The sequence below is a fragment of the Lithobates pipiens genome, unplaced genomic scaffold (assembly GCF_037356315.1).
Source record: "Lithobates pipiens isolate NorthernLeopardFrog02 unplaced genomic scaffold, aLitPip1_a1.2 Scaffold_13, whole genome shotgun sequence".
In the NCBI taxonomy this organism is placed as follows: Eukaryota; Metazoa; Chordata; class Amphibia; order Anura; family Ranidae; genus Lithobates; species Lithobates pipiens.
Window position 1 is genome coordinate 371,578,192 of NW_027507718.1, and position 18,770 is coordinate 371,596,961.

An 18,770-nucleotide genomic window follows, 5' to 3' on the forward strand; every position below is an offset into this window, starting at 1 on the left:
TGAGGTTGTGGACAGGTGTCTTTTATACTGATAACAAGTTCAAACAGGTGCCATTAATACAGGTAATGAGTGGAGGACAGATGACCCTCTTAAAGAAGAAGATACAGGTCTGTGAGTGACAGAAATCTTGCTTGTTTGTAGGTGACCAAATACTTATTTTCCACCATAATTTGCAAATAAATTCTTTCAAAAGTCAGACAAACAAACAATGTGATTGTCTGGATTTGTTTCCACATTTTGTCTCTCATAATTGCGGTATACCTATGATGACAATTACAGGCCTCTCTCATCTTTTTAAAGTGGGAGAATTGGCACAATTGGTGGCTGAGTAAATACTTTTTTGCCCCACTGTATGTGTGTAGTTGGCGGGAAGGTGTTAAGAAGTTAAGTGGACGGTATTTGGTACAACACATTCTTCCTGGATCAGAACAGTGCTCAAAACTGGATAAAGGAGCCAGGAGGAAACTGGTCAGAGAAGCTACCAAGAGGCCTACAGCAACTCTGAAGCAGTTGCAGAAATTTATGACAAAGAGGGGTCATTGTGTGCATGTGACAACAATATCATAAATCCTCCATGTATGGGAAGTTTGCAAGCAAAAAGCCACATGCAGTCACGACTAAGCTTTGTCAAAATGCACCTCAAAGATTCTGAGGCCACATGGAAAAAGGTGTTCTGGTCAGATGAGACTAAAATTTATTAATGTGGCCTCAACACCAAACGATATGTCTGGTGGAAATCCAATATAGCTCACCATCCAAATAACACCATTCCTACAGTAAAGCATGGAGGTGATAAAAGCCTGCTATAGGGGTGCTTCTCTGCAGCAGGGACTGGAGCACTTATCAAGATAGAAGGAAGAATGGATGGGGCAAAATACCATGAAACTGAGGAAAATATACTGCCCTCTGCCAGAAAGTTGTCAATGGGAAGAAGGTCCAGCTTTCAACATGGCAATGACCCACAGCACACAGCAGAAATGACCATACGTTGGTTGTAGGAGAAAAAGGTGAATGTCCTTGCATTGCTTAGGCAGAGCCCAGACTAAACCCCATTGAAAATCTGTGGAATGACTTTAAGGCTGCAGCCCACAAACTTACCATCAAATTTAACTGAACTTTAGCAGTTCAGCAAAGAGTGGCCAAGTAAGTCTAGATGTACAAAGTTAGTAGAGACATATCCGAACAGACTGAAGGGCTTAAAAGGCTAATTAAAGCAAAAGGTGGTTTAACAAAATACTTGCAAGGGGGTGATCCTTTTTCCAACTCAGTGCTTCTAATTTTTTTTTTTTTTTTTTTTACATGTTGACGTTATATCGAGTAAATACAGCTGGATAAAACAAAAAAACTGTGTGTCTTAATTTCAGGGAGCAAAGCAACAAAATGTGATTTTAAAAAGGGGCGATTCTTTTCTATACCCATTGTATATATTCTGGGGCACAGTATATCACTGTAGGCAGACTTGACAAATATAATAACCATGGACAAATTTAAGGACACACATACACACACGGTATCATGCAGGGGATTACATAAATGAAAGAAGAATTCCAGCCTAACACATACTGTTTACTACTGTTTACCCCCCCAGCCTACTTATACTGCCTACCCTGTGTTAAAAAGATGTGTATATTTACCTATTCCTAGTCCAGTTACATGATCCTTGTGTCAGTGAGCAGTGGCTTACAGGAGCCGTGACATCACCTATAGGCTCCCATGTACCAGCCATTGTTGGTGCTCCCTACCTTCCCCTGCAACCATGGCGGGCCAACACAGGGGAACCAATGCTGTGGGATCACGTGATAAAAATAGGTAAAAGTATACACATCTTTTTACACGTTCATCAGGATAGGTAGCAGAAAGGGGTGGTGGGGGGACAACATTTTTAAGCATGGTTAAGAAATCCTGGGCATTACTACACAGCCTATGCAATTGCTTATGGCCAGGTTGTAGTGAAGGTGGGTCATGCTCCAAGTCAGAATTAGCTCTGCTTACTCAGACAGCTGCCTTCACTGAAGCTTGTAAATTGGCTAAGGGAAAAACAGTGAACATTTACAGGTAACTGCACTAAACCACCAGAAGAGCCTTCTAATCCACACCTTGCAGTATGTGATGTCACTCAGCTCAATTTTTCCTTGCGGATTTTCCTTTACCTGTTGAACGAAGGTCCTGGGAAAAGTTAAAGAGTGGGGGAGGGGCGTGTTCAAGTTTCGAACTGGTTAGAGATAAGTCTGTTATGCCCAAGTCTTTTTATGTGTCACACAAGTGTAAAAAAAAGGATAGAAGATTTGATACAGGGTCATTGGTACATCCCGGGATTTACGTCCGTTGCATCCACCTGTGGCCAATCCCATTTGACAGGTCTAAAGTTTAATGTTAGGAAAACCTGTAAAAAGCACCTTTAGAAACATTTGCCAAAAGTTCTGTATCCTTTCCAGAGGCTAAAGCCTGATTTTATACAACTACCTAAACGTGACTTTTCTAGGAGTATGTACTTGTGTGCTTGGATACTTTCCCTAAGTGAACAGAGGCATGGATAGTTCGAAAAGAGACAGTCAAGACTACTGTGAGGAAGCAGCCATCAGAAACAGTCTGGTAATGCAAATAATAACAGCCGATTTAGAAACACATCAGCAGTTTCACACAGCTCTTAACCCTACTGGGAGTGTTAAGATTGAGCGTTACAACTTTGATTTGAAAAAAAAAAAAAAAATAAGCAAAGGTTTGCGAGCAGGGCTAAAATGGAATTTGGCACGAACGTCTACACACATTAACGGGCACACACCCCGTAAACCTCTGAACGTATCTCCTTCCAAGGAGCTCTACAGACAAACTCCTAGAATTGAACTTTGTATGGCCTGAGATTCTAGCCTCTTGCATATGAAGCTCTTGACTGAACTTGTGATGGTGGTGGAACCTTTCAAACAGTGTGGCGTTTGTGATGTTTATGTAGATTAGACATTTACCTGCTAAGGGTTACATCTTTCTGGCTTTTTTTGGGGGGGATTTTGTTAATGATACTAGAGGAATATTTTTTATTTTTATAATGGGGAGACTTACATTACAGATTACAGTGTATTTTTAATTTTAGCTTTTAGAAATGTATTCGATCTTAATTGATCAAGTAATAAATGTAACCTCTGATGCACTTGCAAAAATCTCTTTGGAGCTTGTACAGATACATAGGGTAGCACTGCAGAACACAGTAGCAGAGAATTATTTGCCATCTGCGCTAGGAGGTATGCAATTTGCATGATGATAAATGTTGAAACTTTTGTAGCATCACTGCTCTGTCTCCCCACCCTGCCCACTCAGAGAATGCATTCCATTTATTAAAAAAATGCAAAGCATTCTCTGAATGGCACCAGTGCTAAGCAGCTGATTTTCTGCATTCTGCAAGTGGAGGTCACTGGAGCAGTAGTGTTCACTTTGGCAATTACCAGTTTCCAGGAACATCAGCCAAGTATTGTATATGTATAGTTATTTTTGTCCAAGCTGGACCAATTCAACTATGCATAAAATATCCATTCCTGGAATTCTTCTTTAAATGTCAGTATTCTGTGCTTATTTGACAATGTTGAGTTCTTTAAATAAAAAACAGATTCCCTTCCTAGAATGTTGTATTGCAGAAAACGGTTATTAAAATAATGTCCTTGCAATGACTTGTTGTGCGGTCTGTTGAATAGACAGTCGCCTAATATTCTACAGCAAGAGTCTAGGTTGCGGTAAAGCTGATAATATGCTCCAGAACGAATTAATCTCTTGTTCTTCTTAAAGGATAAGTTCACCTTTGGAAATATGTTACATGTCCCACGTTTATTTAGGGTGGAACATGCAGCTGTAGCCTCTCCCAGTGTCAGCAAGCATTGGATCTTCTCCCTGTGCCTGCTGCCACTATTTGAAAATAACAGGGCCGTACGGGGCTCTGCCATGCCATTTATTCACAGTTTCCTGTGAATGCACAAACTGCAACTAATGCCAGCCATTGTGGCTGATGGTTTGTAGTTCTGAATGGCTGCTGATGAGTAGCCTCATAGTTCATTCACAAGCCCTGCAGCTTGCAAACAGTCAGCCTGTATGGAGGTATGGGCTGAAAGCTGCATGGCTTGTCTGCAGGAGTCTAGCATTGCCCCCCTGATACACTGATCAATACACTGCTTTCCAGGTTGCTTAGGGCCAAAATGTGTGCATTCTTTTTTTCCCAAAAGGTGAACTTATCCTTTAATGTGTTGCATGTGCAAATGTTTGTGTTTTTGGAGGGCCTAGCTGTCAACTGTTCAGGATTGGAGCCTAAAAGCCTCCCTTTCTGGTGAATATGTTGGGTCTTGGCACACAAGGTTACATTATCTGACATTCATTTGTTAAATATTTTTGATTTAACTTATTATCACAGTTTTTTCACTACCTAGTTTCTTTGAGGCACTGGTGGTATAACCAGGGCCTCACAGATGCATCCTGAGAAGTTCCCATCTCGTGTTCCAGGAAAAGAACCCAGAGTTCAAGGCAGAGTTTCAGGAAGTAAAGAGAGATGAAATCATCTGCTCTTAGTAAAAATTGCCACTGTGAGAGGAATGGGGAGGAAAAAGAAAAATAAGGTATGTAAAAGGTAAACCGCCTGCAATTATCTGTAAGTATCGGTTTGTTGGCTGCCATTACCAAACAGTTCTAAAAAAGGTGCCTTTGTTGTCATTATATTGAGTGAAGTTCCTCTTCAATCCCTCTACTTTCACTTTTAACTCTTCTCTCCTATATAAAAACTTTCAAAACAATTCACTGTGAGCAGAGGTCGTTTTCCTTATCACAAGGCAGGCTTACATATATAAAAAGGATGATAACTCCAAGGTTAAATGACCTAATAAAATAGTTAGGAATGGAATTTATACAAATGAAGTGCAGTTTATAAGTTGTTAGTGCTTTTTATTGATTCATAAAATAATGTTAGAAAAATCTAGAGATGTCATTAGTAAGATTCTGCACTCAAGAATTAGGGAAATTATTTTTCTATTTATGTTTTTATCTAAAAGCTCCTGTATGGCAGTCTAAGCAGGTGCCCAAGATGTTACTATATGAGGCATAAGCCTCGAAAAAAAAAAAAAAAAACATTAAAGATTTCCTTTACCTTCCCTGCCAAGTCCTCCTAAATTTGTGTCTCACACACTTCCTCTGCAAGACACTGCAACCCACAGTGGGAGGGTTTCAGAAAGAGTCAGTTGTGCCAATCTAGAATGCAGTGGGCAGGGCTAGGCATGTCTGGCTACCGATTACCAAAGGGACAAGCTTATGAATCAGCAGCGAAAAGCAACGGTGGCTGGTAGCCACACTCCCTGCAACATCTTCTCATTCCACAGTAGTGAGAGTGGGCACAGTCTAAATGAGAGTGGCAACTTTGCTCTGAATTTAGATAGGGCAGCACTCTTGCCACAGCATTGCAGACAGCTATAGTAGGTGGACTTCACTGGCAGGATCAACAGGTGATGGTAGAACTTTTTTTTTTGCTTTCCTTGGTACCTACCTACCCCTTTCACCAAAACATGAATGCCATTTTTAAATAACACATTTCCTTTTTTAATAGGGGGGTGTGTGCGCTCGCTTTTAAATCAAAGACAAAGAGAAAACAAACTATGTTTTAAATAACAGCCAAGTCTAAGTGAATGTGAAATACGTGAACCAGCACAAACAATCAGTACGTAAACTTAAATAAACTATGTGAACTTACACAAGTAAAGAAATAAATAAAAGTGACTTAGTGCAAAATACGAGTTGCTGCATACATAAAAAATGCATGCACCATACATCTTAAATATTTCAAAAAATAAATAAAATATGATAACAAACAGTGATGTATGCTATAAACCATATATCTAAACACAGTGATAGCAGTGTAGCAAGCTAAAGTGTCCCAAATAAGATGCAAACATGCAACTCAAAAAAAATCGCAGCAAAAAAAATTGAATTTAAAGTGCAATGTGCCAAACGGGGAACAATCCTCTAGTGGTTATCCGTGCCAGTGGTGCTAGCGCTGGGTAATTACCTCCCCACTGCAAGATAAGCAGCGAAAAATCACACAGGTAACCAGGTAGCAGAGGATGGTCCAAGGGATGGCTGTGCAGCAAGATCTTGGGGATAACACTAATGTCTCCAGTTTCCTCGTATATGGTCATCAGGCTCAGAAGGATAAACCAAAAGATACCGCCATAGTGTAGTATTTTAAAACACCTTTTTATTCAATAAAATAACTACTCACAAGGAAATGTAATCACAGCAGACCGCCGAGCGTCTAGCCCGGATGCAAACGCCACTTCCGGTTCCTACGCGTTACGTCATCAGTAGGACTTCACATGTTCACATAGTTTATTTAAGTTTACGTACTGATTGTTTGTGCTGGTTCACGTATTTCACATTCACTTAGGGCCGGTTCACACTGCAGGCGAGGCGACTCCGACTTGCCTCGCCGCGACCTGCAGCGGCCTCGGCGGCGACTTGCAAATGACTTCTGTATAGAAGTCAATGCAAGTCGCCCCGAGGTCGCCCGAAAGTAGTACAGGAACCTTTTTTCTGAGTCGGAGCGACTCGAGTCGCTCCTCTCAGAACGGTTCCATTGTACAGAACGGGGGCGACTTGCGGGAGCGAGGCGAGGCGAGTCGTGTCGCCTCGCATCGCCCGCTGTGTGAACCGGCCCTTAGACTTGGCTGTTATTTAAAACATAGTTTGTTTTCTCTTTGTCTTTGATTTAAAAGCGAGCGCACACACCCCCCTATTAATTTACTTTATATTGAGAGTTCACTCATTACAGTGATTGCTGCTGCTTTTAATTTACCTTCCCCATATTTTCCATAGAGCGCGGAAGCCCACAGATATACATTTCCTTTTTTGTGACATACCGATTGTTTTTTTCAGACCAGGGTGTTATAGATAGCTTCCATAGTACAAAACAGCATCCTTCCCTAGTACTCTTCTAGCAACAAGAATGCTGTTGCTGTCTCCACTGGACATTTTTGTATTAATGAAACCATGACACATGCAGTTCTTAAATACACAGTTAAATTGAAAATTCTAAAATTCTCAATATTAAATTTAGCATTAAAGAAGCAAAATTATCACTAGTTTAACAAAAACGTTCTAAGTTTTCTTTTTTTTTTCGCCCTCAAAGTCAAAATGTACTTAAATCGATCTATTAAAATACATAACATTAGAGCTGCTTAGAGTTACAGTTTACCATCCCCATTTCATCACAGTTTTTTACTCCACTGTTTAATCGGCATATATTTACTCACCCTTGCCACAGCAACTCATCATTAGCCAGGTCTTGCCATACGCATGATGCCAAACACAGGTCGGTGGCATTAAGATAGGATAAAATAGTAAGGCTTAGCTCTGGTGGCATCCTTTCAAGATTTATAAATCCTTGATCGTCCTTTGCTTTTCTAGCTTTCAGCAGATGGTAAAGGTCTATGCCACTCTGAGCATGTCTTCGATTGCTTATATTGTTGTCATTATCTGTGGTCAGGTAGCTGTGATCTAGATATCCTTGCTGAAACTGGTGGTTTCTTGCAACTCTCCAAAGCCCTTGACCCATCTGTGAACCCTAGTAGACAAAAACATGAGCAACATTAGAACAAAATAATTACACTGGGATTGCTTGCCACTGTCTCTTTTCCACTTTATGGGAATGTCTGGGTCTTTATTATTATACAGGATTTATATAGTGCCAACAGTTTGCGCAGCGCTTTACAACATGAGGGCAGACAGTACACTTACAATACAAATCAATACAGGAGGGATCAGAGAGCCCTGCTCGTTAGAGCTTACAATCTAGAAGGGAAGGTCAAGTGGAAACAAAAAGGTAATAACTGTGGGGGGGGGGTGAGCTGATGGAGAAAATGAAAATACAGTTGTTAGGTGTGGGTAGAGTAGGCTTTTCTGAAGAGAAGGGTTTTCAGGGATCGTCTAAAAGATAATACAGTAGTAGATAAGTGGACAGATTGGGGTAAGACATTCTATAGGATTGGGAGAGGCTTTGGAAAAGTCCTGGAGGCAAGCATGGGAGGAGGTGACAAGGGAGCTAAAGAGCAGGAGGTCTTGAGAGGAATGAAGAGAACAAGGATGTTGGTACTTATGCAGGAAAGGGATTCTAAATTCTGCCTAGTGAAGGTTCTCTGCTACCTAATTGAGCACACCTCCGACGATCGAAAGAATATCCATGACTCTTTATTCTAAGAATTGCATGGTCTGTAGAGATGAGGATCAAAGAGAGAAGCAACATAGCACAGAATGGGCAGCAAGACAAGTTGGGCAACCAACTAATAGGCATTGCAAAAGCACAGATGAATCTGACTGTAAATTTTTATGAAGAGGTTATATAAAACCCAGAGAAACAGTACATTTTGTGGAAATTAAATGTCTGCACAGTCTCCAACAAACGTACGATTATTGAAGCCTGGCTCCAGGACTCCGACTGTCTCTCCAGCTGCCTAATCTCTCCCAAGGTGGCCTCCTCTGGACCCACTCACCCAGATCCAGGAGGATGGTTTCAATACTCCTTTGACCACAAAGAACCCTCCAGGTTCTTTCTACACCTCCCTCTCTGTCCCTGCTCTTTTGAAGTGCACTGTATTTGTTTTCTTTTCTCCGGTTTGTCTGAGGATTGCAGTTGTTTACAGGCCTCCTGGCTCAGTGTCACTCTTTCTTAATGACTTCTATGCATGGCTACCCTACTTTCTCTCCTCTGAATTACTTGCCATCATCCTCAGCGGCTTTAATATTCCAGTCAATGTTAACACCTCAGTCACTTCTTAACTACTCAACCTAATCTGCTTTTTGAACATTATTGACATAAACCACCATTCACTCAAATGGCAACATCCTTGAACTTGTGTTCTCCCACCTCTGCACTCCCTGCAACTTCTCTAACATCCCTTGTCCCCTCTAAAATCATAACCTTATCAATTTAAGTTTAACATTCTCCGTCTCCAACCTCTCATGCCTTTAACTAGTAAACAGTTACCCGTAGAAACCTCCGCCACCTCAACCCTTCCCTTCTTCACTCTGCTACTGACAAAATTGCACCCTGTCCTGCCTACAACTTACTGTCATCCTCCCTGGACAGTGGACACACTTGCTCCTCTCTGTACACGCAGAACCAGGCCTGACCTGTTACAACCCTGGCAAAAAGACGACACTAGAAGTCTCCAGAGAAGCAGCAGTGCTCTTGAGAGAGCGTGGCGTAAAACTTAATCACTGCAAGACTTTACCATCTATAAATCTGCCCTTCTCAAATACAACTCCTGCCTTCACAATGCTAAACAAACCTACTACACCACTCTCATCAAAACCCTTGCATCCAATCCCTGTCAACTCAGCTCTTTTCTACCCTTACTTCACCCCCCACCTACTAAATTACATACTACCCAGGGGATTGCCAAAACCAGATCGACCCAATTCGTGATGAGATCTCAAGTATCCAACTTTCTTTTTAAATGAGCATACCAAGTCCAACACTAAACTCAATACTTCTCTCCTTCGACCCTGTTACCCCTGAGCAAATTGGCAAATGAATGTCCAAGGCCCACCTCACCACGTGCCCTCTCACAATTACTGCAGCCCCCTTCCTGCTCTATCCTAAACCTCCTAACTCACATCTTCAACCTCTCCACTGGCACCTTTCCCTACCCGCTCAAACATGCAATGGTTACCCCATCCTTAAAATCACCTCATTGGACCCCACCTCTTAACTTAAGACCCATCTCCGTGCTCCTGTTTGCCTCTACGCTTCTTAAATGCCTTGTCCACAACCGTATGAGTAGCTACCTCTGACAACAACCTTCTCGATCACCTACAATCTGGCTTCCACCCACAACATTCCACTGAGACTACCTTAATAAACCTCACTAATGACCTACTAACTGTTAAAACCAAATGGCCAATACTCCATAATATAATGTTGATTGACAGAGTCAAGTTCTGCTTTAAGGTGTAAGCCCTTGTACACATGGTCGGACATTCCGACAACAAAATCCATCGGATTTTGTCCGAAACTGGTATTGCATACACGCGGTCGGACAAAGTTGTTGGAAAATCCGTTCGTAACGCGATGACGTTATTTAATTATGACGAGACTACGTTCAGGCTAGTAGCCAATAGCTTTGGTCTAGGAATTTGATCTGAGCATGCGTGGCACTTTGTCCGATCGGAATTCTCTACAAACGATCGGACAAAGTCCGATCGGATCATGTTGTCGGAAAATTTTTTATATCAAACTTTGTTGGTCTGACAGTCCGACGGAAAAAGTCTGATGAAGCCCACACATGGTCAGATTATCCGACAACACGGTCCGATCGGACATTTTCTGTCGGAATGTGTGTACAAGGGCTTAGACTTTTCCACTGCCTTCGACACCTGCTCCTCCTCAAAAAATGCCATTCCATGGCTCTGCTCTTTCCTGATTCTCCTCTAACCTATACCAGTGCACTTTCAGAGTCACATACAACACCAACTCCTCCTTTCTGTTGGGGTACCCAAGGCTCCATCCTTGGGCCCCTCATCTCTCGACACCTCTTCCCTTGGCCAATTAACAACCTCCCATGCCTTCCAATATCACCTGCATGCCGACGAAACCCAGATCTATCTCTCTTCTCCCCAGCTCTCCCCTTTAATCTTCTTAAGCATCACGAATTTAGCAAGCGACATCAGTATAAATTTCACACCACATCTTCAAAAAGCTTTCTAAAACAGAGTTTATAATATTTCCTCCGCCCCGATCTCCCCCCCCCCCCCCCCCCATTAACTTTCTTCCAGAAACTCAGGCCAAACCTGTCACTGGAGGCTCGACATTTCCAGCTTTGGAGTTAAGCCATCTACTCAGAAGTCAACTCACTGTCCACTGAACTTTTAGCAGCCAACAGCAGCTCTCATTGCATAGTAAAACACACAGGGTGTGGAGAGCTTAGCTTCATGGGCAGGGAACACTGAAGAGGGTTTTCAGGTTAATAAATGGTCGAACAATTTTGGTTCCTGCACTGTACTCGTATACCTTTCTTTTACATAAAAAAAGTTTACTACAGTTAGGTGATAAGCTTCTTCATGCAATTCTTTCAATGTGTCTACAAGCAGTTCAGTCTGCAGGAATAACGTCTAAATATTTTAAAAATGTTCTAGAAAGTAAACTTTGCAGAGCAGTCAGGCTCGGTTCACACAGGGGCGACTTGTCCAGGCGACTTCGCCGCCTGACAAGTCGCGCCCCGTTCTGTACTACGGAACCGTTCTAATAGGAGCGACTCAAGTCGCTCCGACTTAGAAAAAAGGTTCCTGTACTACTTTTGCGGCGACTTCGGGCGACTTGCATTGACTTCTATACAGAAGTCGTTTTGCAAGTCGCCGCTGAGGTCGCGGCGCTGCAAGTCGTGCCGCCTACTGTGTGAACCGAGCCTCAATGTGCAAGACAAAAAGTCTTTGAATAGGACCCGAGTTAAGCATCATCTAAAAAGAAAGACAACATGGGAGTTTCACTGTGCATTGAGATTACAGAATAACATTAAAGCTTAGAGACACCACTTAGATACAGTTTCCTAAACACCTTGAATGTCAACTCAGGCAACATGTACTCCCTTTTTTTAAGCTGAGTGATTGAAGTTAAAAAGCACTGTATAAGTCTGGTAATTTGACATATGCAGGAAGCTTCTGCTGTACCAGTTTTTAAAAGCTACAAGTAATGCACTTTTCAGAAAAGATGAGGAACGATATTTAGATTAAAGCCCATCTAAACTTTCAGTTTACATTGGCTAAACTGATTCCAGGTGCATCAAAACAAGGTGTGCGAAGTCTTATGCCGTGTACACACGACCGGACTTTCCAGCAGAAAAGGTCCGATGGAATCATTTCATCAGATATTCTGATCATGTGTGGGCTTCATCTGACTTTTTTCCAAAAATTCTGACGGAACTAGAAATGGAACATGTTTTAAATCTTTCCGACAGGAATCAATTCCTCAATCAGGAAAACCGTTTGTCTGTATACTATTCCAACAGACCAAATACGATGCAAGGGCAGCTATTGAACTTCCTTTTCTAGTCCCGTCGTACATCATCGCGTTCTAAACGAACGGACTTGGCGTGATCATGTGTAGGCAAGTCCCTTTCAGCGGAACTCCGTCGGAAAGACAGTCAAAGTTTATTCTGATGGAAAGCAGGTCGTGTGTATGCGGCATTACAGTTTTTCTTAGAAAAGCAGCCACATCCTAAGCAGAAAAGCCTGTGTCCTGTTACACTCTTAAGAGTAGAACCCTTAAAGGCCAAGTTCATCTTCTGGAACATATAAGATGTTCCAGCTCCTGCCTTAGTTCCCCTGGTGCCCTTCCCACCCCAGTGTGACAATGGGTGGGGAATCTTCTCCCCGCACGTGCTGTCATTTTTTGAAAAGAGTGTGGCTGTGCAGGAGTCCGCCTACACTGCTGCTTCATTCACAGTTCCTGTGGATAAATGAACTACAAACACCATCATCCACCACAGCTGATGTCTTGTAGTTCATTCACAAGCCCCGCAGCCTTCGACAGACAGCCCATATGAGGGTACAGGCACAAAGCTGAGGAAATGCCTGCAGAAGCTTGACTCAACTGATCACGAGTGCAATGGTTTTCAGGCTCCTGCAGAAAAAAATAAATGCACATTTTTTTTCTGCAAAAGCATGTGCATTTTTTTATTTTTTTTTGTAAAAGTGAACTTCTCCTTTAGTCTAACTATCCACTCATGGAAATTCTACAGGTCCAGTAGGGACCAGACGAATATTGATCAGTGTGGGGGCTCCCTTACTCAACAGAAATCGATTTGATAGAATATTTTCCAATATATTCCCTGTTTAATCAGTGGCCACTGGTCAATGTACTCTGACAGGTCAACTTCTCTGTGTGGAAGCAGTGATTTGTATGCAAAGGTCCAACACCCCCTTGACAAGTTAGAGCCAGAACACTTCACATCAGCAGAGGACAGGAGCTGAGCTAACTGCAGAGCTACAAGTCTGACTAGAGGGCCTGTTGGCCCTTTCCCAGAGACAGCAAGGGTCTTACTCACAATGTGGTTGCTTTAGAACAGGGGTCCCCAACCAACAGGCCATGTCCCACTACCAGGCCATAGCCTCTCTGCAGCTGAGCCGCAGGTGCATGAGAGAGTCAGGAGGCAGGCGGATGAGACAATCCACATTTGGGGGCAGGTGACAAGCTGCATCTGGTGGCAGGCTAATCGTCAAGAGCCGTAATCTAGAACAATGAATCAGAATCCATTATTTGCCGGTGTTCAGCACAGTGAATTCCATCTGGTACAACCTCTCCGACTGTTTTGGAGCAGGAGAAAGTAAACCAATACAACTGGGTCTACTGTTGCCAATTTGGCTAAAATAAAAAAAGTTCATCCCTGACCTTCTAAGGACAGTAAATAAATTTTCTTGAGCAAAAGGTTTTTCTATTAGCTTTTAGTGTTTATAAGGCCTCATACACACTGGATGTTTGACATTTTTACAGCAGCTGAACATCCGCAGGGACCGCCCCGTCATCCGCCAGGTCAGCGGGGATCAACGGAGCGTTCCCCGCTGAGCAAGCAGATATTCATGGGGTGGATCATCACGGATCTATCCCATGTGAAAGGGGCCTTAGGCTGCTATAAGCAGTTTTGGGCAGTGGCGTTTGAGCAGTAAAAAAAAAAAAAAAAAACCCCAAAACGAATGGGTTCTGAGAGAGTTTTTACAACTGAAAAATGTCTAATACCGATAAACGCTCACTAAAACGCTAACTCAGAAAAACACTAAAAACCATTAATAAACGTTAAAAAACAACGCAAACCTACTGATGTTTTTATAGTGTTATTTTAATGTCCAGTGAGGATGAGGTCTAACATGGAATATTATAAAAGCTGAAAGAAATAATCCAATCCTCATTTAGACTGCGCTTTTATGCCATCACTGCATCAATTGGCAAAATATCTAACAGCTTAAAGTGGAGGTCCACCCAAAAATGGAACTTCTGCTTTAAGCACTAGTGACCCTGACATTTTTTTTTGGTGGGGGGGGGGGGGGGGGGAGTGAGTACCTGGTTTTGACAGGTACCCAGCTCCCGCTTCCTCTCCTGGTGCTGCAGCACCGAACAGAGCTTCATCTCTCCTCCCTCCCTGCAACCTTCTGGGACATGTCAGATGTCCCAGAAGATTGCCCGGCCGCTGTGAAGCCGCAAGATGTCATAGCCAGGCACCCACATTTACAATGCTGGCACCATGAAGAGGAGCAAAGCTTCAGGTGGCAGCATCACTGGACCGTGGGACAGGTGAGTGTCTGTTTATTAAAAATCAGCAGCAACACTTTTTGTACAAGTGGGTGGAACTCTGCTTTAACTACTGTAAATAACCCATTTCTAAACCAACGGTAAAACAGTCTTTCTTGCACATTCAATTGATGTGTCCTTTTCCTTTGTACCATCCTTGGGATAAAAAATTTTTTGCTAAATCTTTATACCGGCTTTAGAAATATTTAAACAGATTAAGCCAGTTTTCAGATGTGAACGTTTTCTATTTCACAACAACTAAAAACGTCCTCTTATCAATTTATTTGACCATCATTGAACTTTCTCCAAAACTCTTATTTACCTTTTACAAGGCAGTATTCCAGCGGTAGAACCCATAATCTAAATGTGGCTGTTACAAAGGATTTATACAAAGTTGTTACGATGTTAGCAACAGATGTGTTTCACTTTAGTGGAGCGCTACTTTAATTTTGTAATCCAGTATTTCCGGTCATTAAAAGTTCTTCTCCAAACTTGTTTTACCCAGATATATTCTACATAATACACAGGAGGAAATGTTTTTGCCTGAGTGCAAAACCCTCTATTTTTAATAGATGTAAATTTGGTCTTGTTGTCTAGTTCTCAAGATCATTCTAGGATATGTCACTAACCTACTAAAAGCCCATCTCTATGGCAGCTGGTCTGGCTTTTGTCGAAGGTGCATGACCAAAAAAGATCTGCCAAATCGGCATCCAATCAGTGCATGGCTGCGAGTGCTGACCGCTGTATTCTGGCGGGTGCCGCCCCCGACTAAATACAATTGCTCAATAGGGAGATTGCTGTACTAACAGAATGTAAGTACAGACTCTTCCCCCCCCCCCTCCCCCCCCCGAGCTCTTCAGGTTGTTTTTGTTCAGCCCGCTGGGTTGAACGAAAAAGATTCTGTGTGTACTATGCTTAAAAAGTGTTACTAAACCCATGACCCTGCATTCACTACATCTGGTCTACAATAGTACACAGAACATGGAAAAGCAATAGTTTTAGTAAATATAAACAGCTAAATACCCTTTCTCATGAGCAGTAAATAGCAGTCTTGTCACTTCTATCCATGTCTGGTTAAAGCTTGTTGGAAGGGTTTTCATTCTCCCCCGATTGGCCATGTGCTGATCACATGCACCTTCCCAAGAGAAGAAAAAAACTCTCTAGAAATACACACCAAACTGAGCATGTGCAGCTTGCCCCCAAGGCTCTGTTCCATCAGGAGATAGGTTGGGGACAGTGGAAGAAGGGGAGGACCGGGAGGATTAACCCCTTAAGTTCCATAGTGAGTATAACAAGCATGCTTTACTGCATTCGGATGCTATCCTCTTAGCTGTCAGCTGGGGATTTTGCCCCCCCCTCCCCCTGCAGTGCTCGGAGCGGAGAAGAGAGCTCCTGCGGGCCTTGGAATCGCCTAGCGGCAGTATGAGGCACAATTAGATTACAGAAAAATACATAGTTTACATTATAGAATACTGTAATACAATGGATTCTAGTATTTTACAAGCACTTTTACAAAGCTCCACAGATATTCCTGACAGGCAGGGAGGGAGAGAAGACAGCTCATGACATAAGACTACCCAGAAAATAAGCCCTACTGTGCATTTTTTTGCCAAAATGAATATAAGACCCAGGCTTATTTTCAGGGAGATAGAGATTTTTTTATATATATATATATATATATATATATATATATATATATATATATAGTAGGGGATCAGAGGGGTGAAGAGCTGGCTCAGAGGCAGTCCAGTAAAATAAAAGTGGCTTTATTCAGCAAAATAGCAAAAAAACATAAGACCAGACAGACTTGTCTTATCACACGGATGTGCACACAGGTACAGCTCACAGTTCAGCAGCACACAGGCTTAGAGGTAACAGTTCATGGCTTCAAAACAGAGCTACAGTCTTTTTGTGGTTAAGCTCACCCAGCAGGTACACCATCCAGCAATGGACATTTCCACACAGTGTGCTGCTGTGTCTCTCTCTCTCTCTCTCTCCTACTCAAACAACTCCACACTGACACTTTCAGCACACCTGATAATAAGCAGGTCTGAAGGGAAAGTACCTGCCTTCTTCGATTAACCCCTTCTTAACTCTGCCCCAGGCTGACCCGCTACACACACACACACACACACACACACACATTTTATTCTTGAATTGAAATAAGGGGGAGAACACACACTTGATTGATTTACACATCAGGTTTTGTTTAACCCATAAATGTTAAGGTTTTTTAGATCCCGTTAGCATGCATAAGAACCTACAGACTTTGAACTTGGATTGATATATTTTAGCGTTCGTTGTTGAATTTGTAAAAATGTATAGCGCCTGCAGTGCCAATTGAGTTCTCTGCTGAATGCAGTAGAGAGCTCTGTGAATGGAGGAGAGCTTGTTAGACTTTCACAGAAGACAGCAGCCCCAGCGGCCGAATGGAGTACGCTCCTGCTTGCTCTGTCTTCTATCTGAGTGACAGGCAGATGCGATGACGTCCTCACCAGTGGCCGAGCACAGGTCAGGCTGTATTCTTAATGGGCACAGATCAGGCTGCATTACATGGCACTGGTAAGGCTGCATTTAATTGGTACTGGTATATATTTAAGTACACCATTTGGTTCAGAATATTTTTCTTCTCGTTTTCCTCCTCTAAAACCTAGGTGCGTCTTATGGAGAGAAAAATACGGTACTCTCTTTTAATCAAAAGAAGCACTAAGACTGTACTATGGCTATACCGCTGCTTTATAAATTGTACCCCCCCGCCCCCTCCCCTTATCATCTCCTCCAACAAATTTGACACATATGAGGTCAACAACGGAAACAAAAAATAACCTTTGCCAAAATGAAACAAAAGGTTACAATTTATGTAAGGGCATTCTATAGCATCTGAAATGAATGTTTTTCTTGGATATAGAGCTACAGACATTGCTTTCCACACAATTAGTGTAGGCTTCTACTCTTTCACATTCCCGTCTCCTGGATGGACATACTGACAGCGCCATACTTCCTTCTGCATGGGCAATGGCAAGCTTTCTATATACATACGGGTGACAAGTGTAAGTTGCAAATACTTTAGCCCCTCTTCTGTAGTGGCAGTGCAGAGGCTTTAAGCTTTTGATTTAAAATGGAGATCAGATAGATACAAAAGATAATATTGTAGTAAGTAAGCTGCGTATAAGGTTATAACACTTTATTCTTTTATATTTTTCCAGATGCTGATATATCATATCACAGCCTAGACTTGCTCTTTTCTGATATTTATACGTCCACAGCAAACACTAGGCACATTACTTCTGTTTGTCTAATTATTCCAGTACATCACCTAACAAATGTGTGAAATGCAGATGAAATTTAAACAAAAAGTCAAAATCCCTCTAACCCGTCTACAATATGAAGGCGCTGCCTTAGCCTTTCATTCATGTGAAATGTTTACATGGGTAGACACAGCTTGACTGAAGGCTTACTAAAAATAGATCATAGGCAATCTGATCTAAAGAAAGCCAGCCAAGGCCACTAACACTGAGGTTCTGAAGAAGTGAGACGTTGTGCAGACCTCGCTGTCCTATACATTTGTGACAGCCCAGGGAGGTGAAATGAGGTAGTGGCTGTTTACATTTCAACAAGAGTACAATACTGTTTAGATGGCAGAAGTAAAAAGGTACAGTAAACAAATTAGATTGACATAGCGAAAAAAAAAAAAATGAACTAGACTGGACTGAATGCTAATCTACACCAATGAGGTTTCCAACAACATTTCACATCACGGCAGAGGTGGAGTGAAATTCTGAAAGCACCGTCACCCCAAGCAAATGTAGAGAAATCACTAGGAGTCTTATTACCTTCCCCAAAGATCACATAACATTCACTGGAAGTCACAGCACATGTCTGGATGGATTGTAGTCCATCTCTATCTGGCTGCAGTCACTGTTCGACCAATAATTTTTCATCTGGCGACTCCATTTTTTTTCAGATCCAAGATTGTAGTGCTAACACCTATGTAGGGGTGCAGAGTCGGTGATCGGAAGACTTATGCTGGCCAAACACAACTTGAATTTTCACCAGTTCAGCAGGAAATTTTAGACAACTGCGTGGCCAGCATAGGTCTCCAAACTGTAAACCCTTACAGGAGGGCCTTTCACACGGGCGGTTTGCGTTCCAATGAGCAAGGCAGGTGGCAGGTCTGTGTCCGCTCACATTACACAGAGTGGACATGGACAGACTCCGCTCTGCCCTATAGGCAACCAGGACTCCACTGTCCGTTTACACAAGGCTGCCAAAATGGAAGAGATCAGTTCTCCTTCATTTCCTTTAGGGGGCCTGACCGGACTCAGAGTTAGGCAGTTGTAAACTAACACAAGTCTGTTTACACCCACCGGTCTGTAGGAATGCAAGGACCTTCCAATCAGGTCCATCTGAAAAACTGACAGGTGGACCTAATCAGATTGCCCGTGTGAAAGGGTCCTAAAAGTGAGAACCCAGC

At 42.4% G+C, this 18,770-nt stretch overlaps 1 protein-coding gene across 2 annotated transcripts in view; it reads right to left on the minus strand.

The window, feature by feature from the left end:
• Window positions 1-18,770, minus strand: part of FBXO8 (F-box protein 8) — a 91,058-nt gene that overhangs the window by 42,752 nt on the left and 29,536 nt on the right. For both annotated transcript variants that reach the window (XM_077477217.1, XM_077477216.1), the window contains one exon: window positions 7,272-7,582. In XM_077477217.1, coding sequence (XP_077333343.1) covers window positions 7,272-7,573 — 302 coding nt within the window. In that variant the 5' untranslated portion in view covers window positions 7,574-7,582. The remainder of the gene's footprint in view (window positions 1-7,271; window positions 7,583-18,770) is intronic.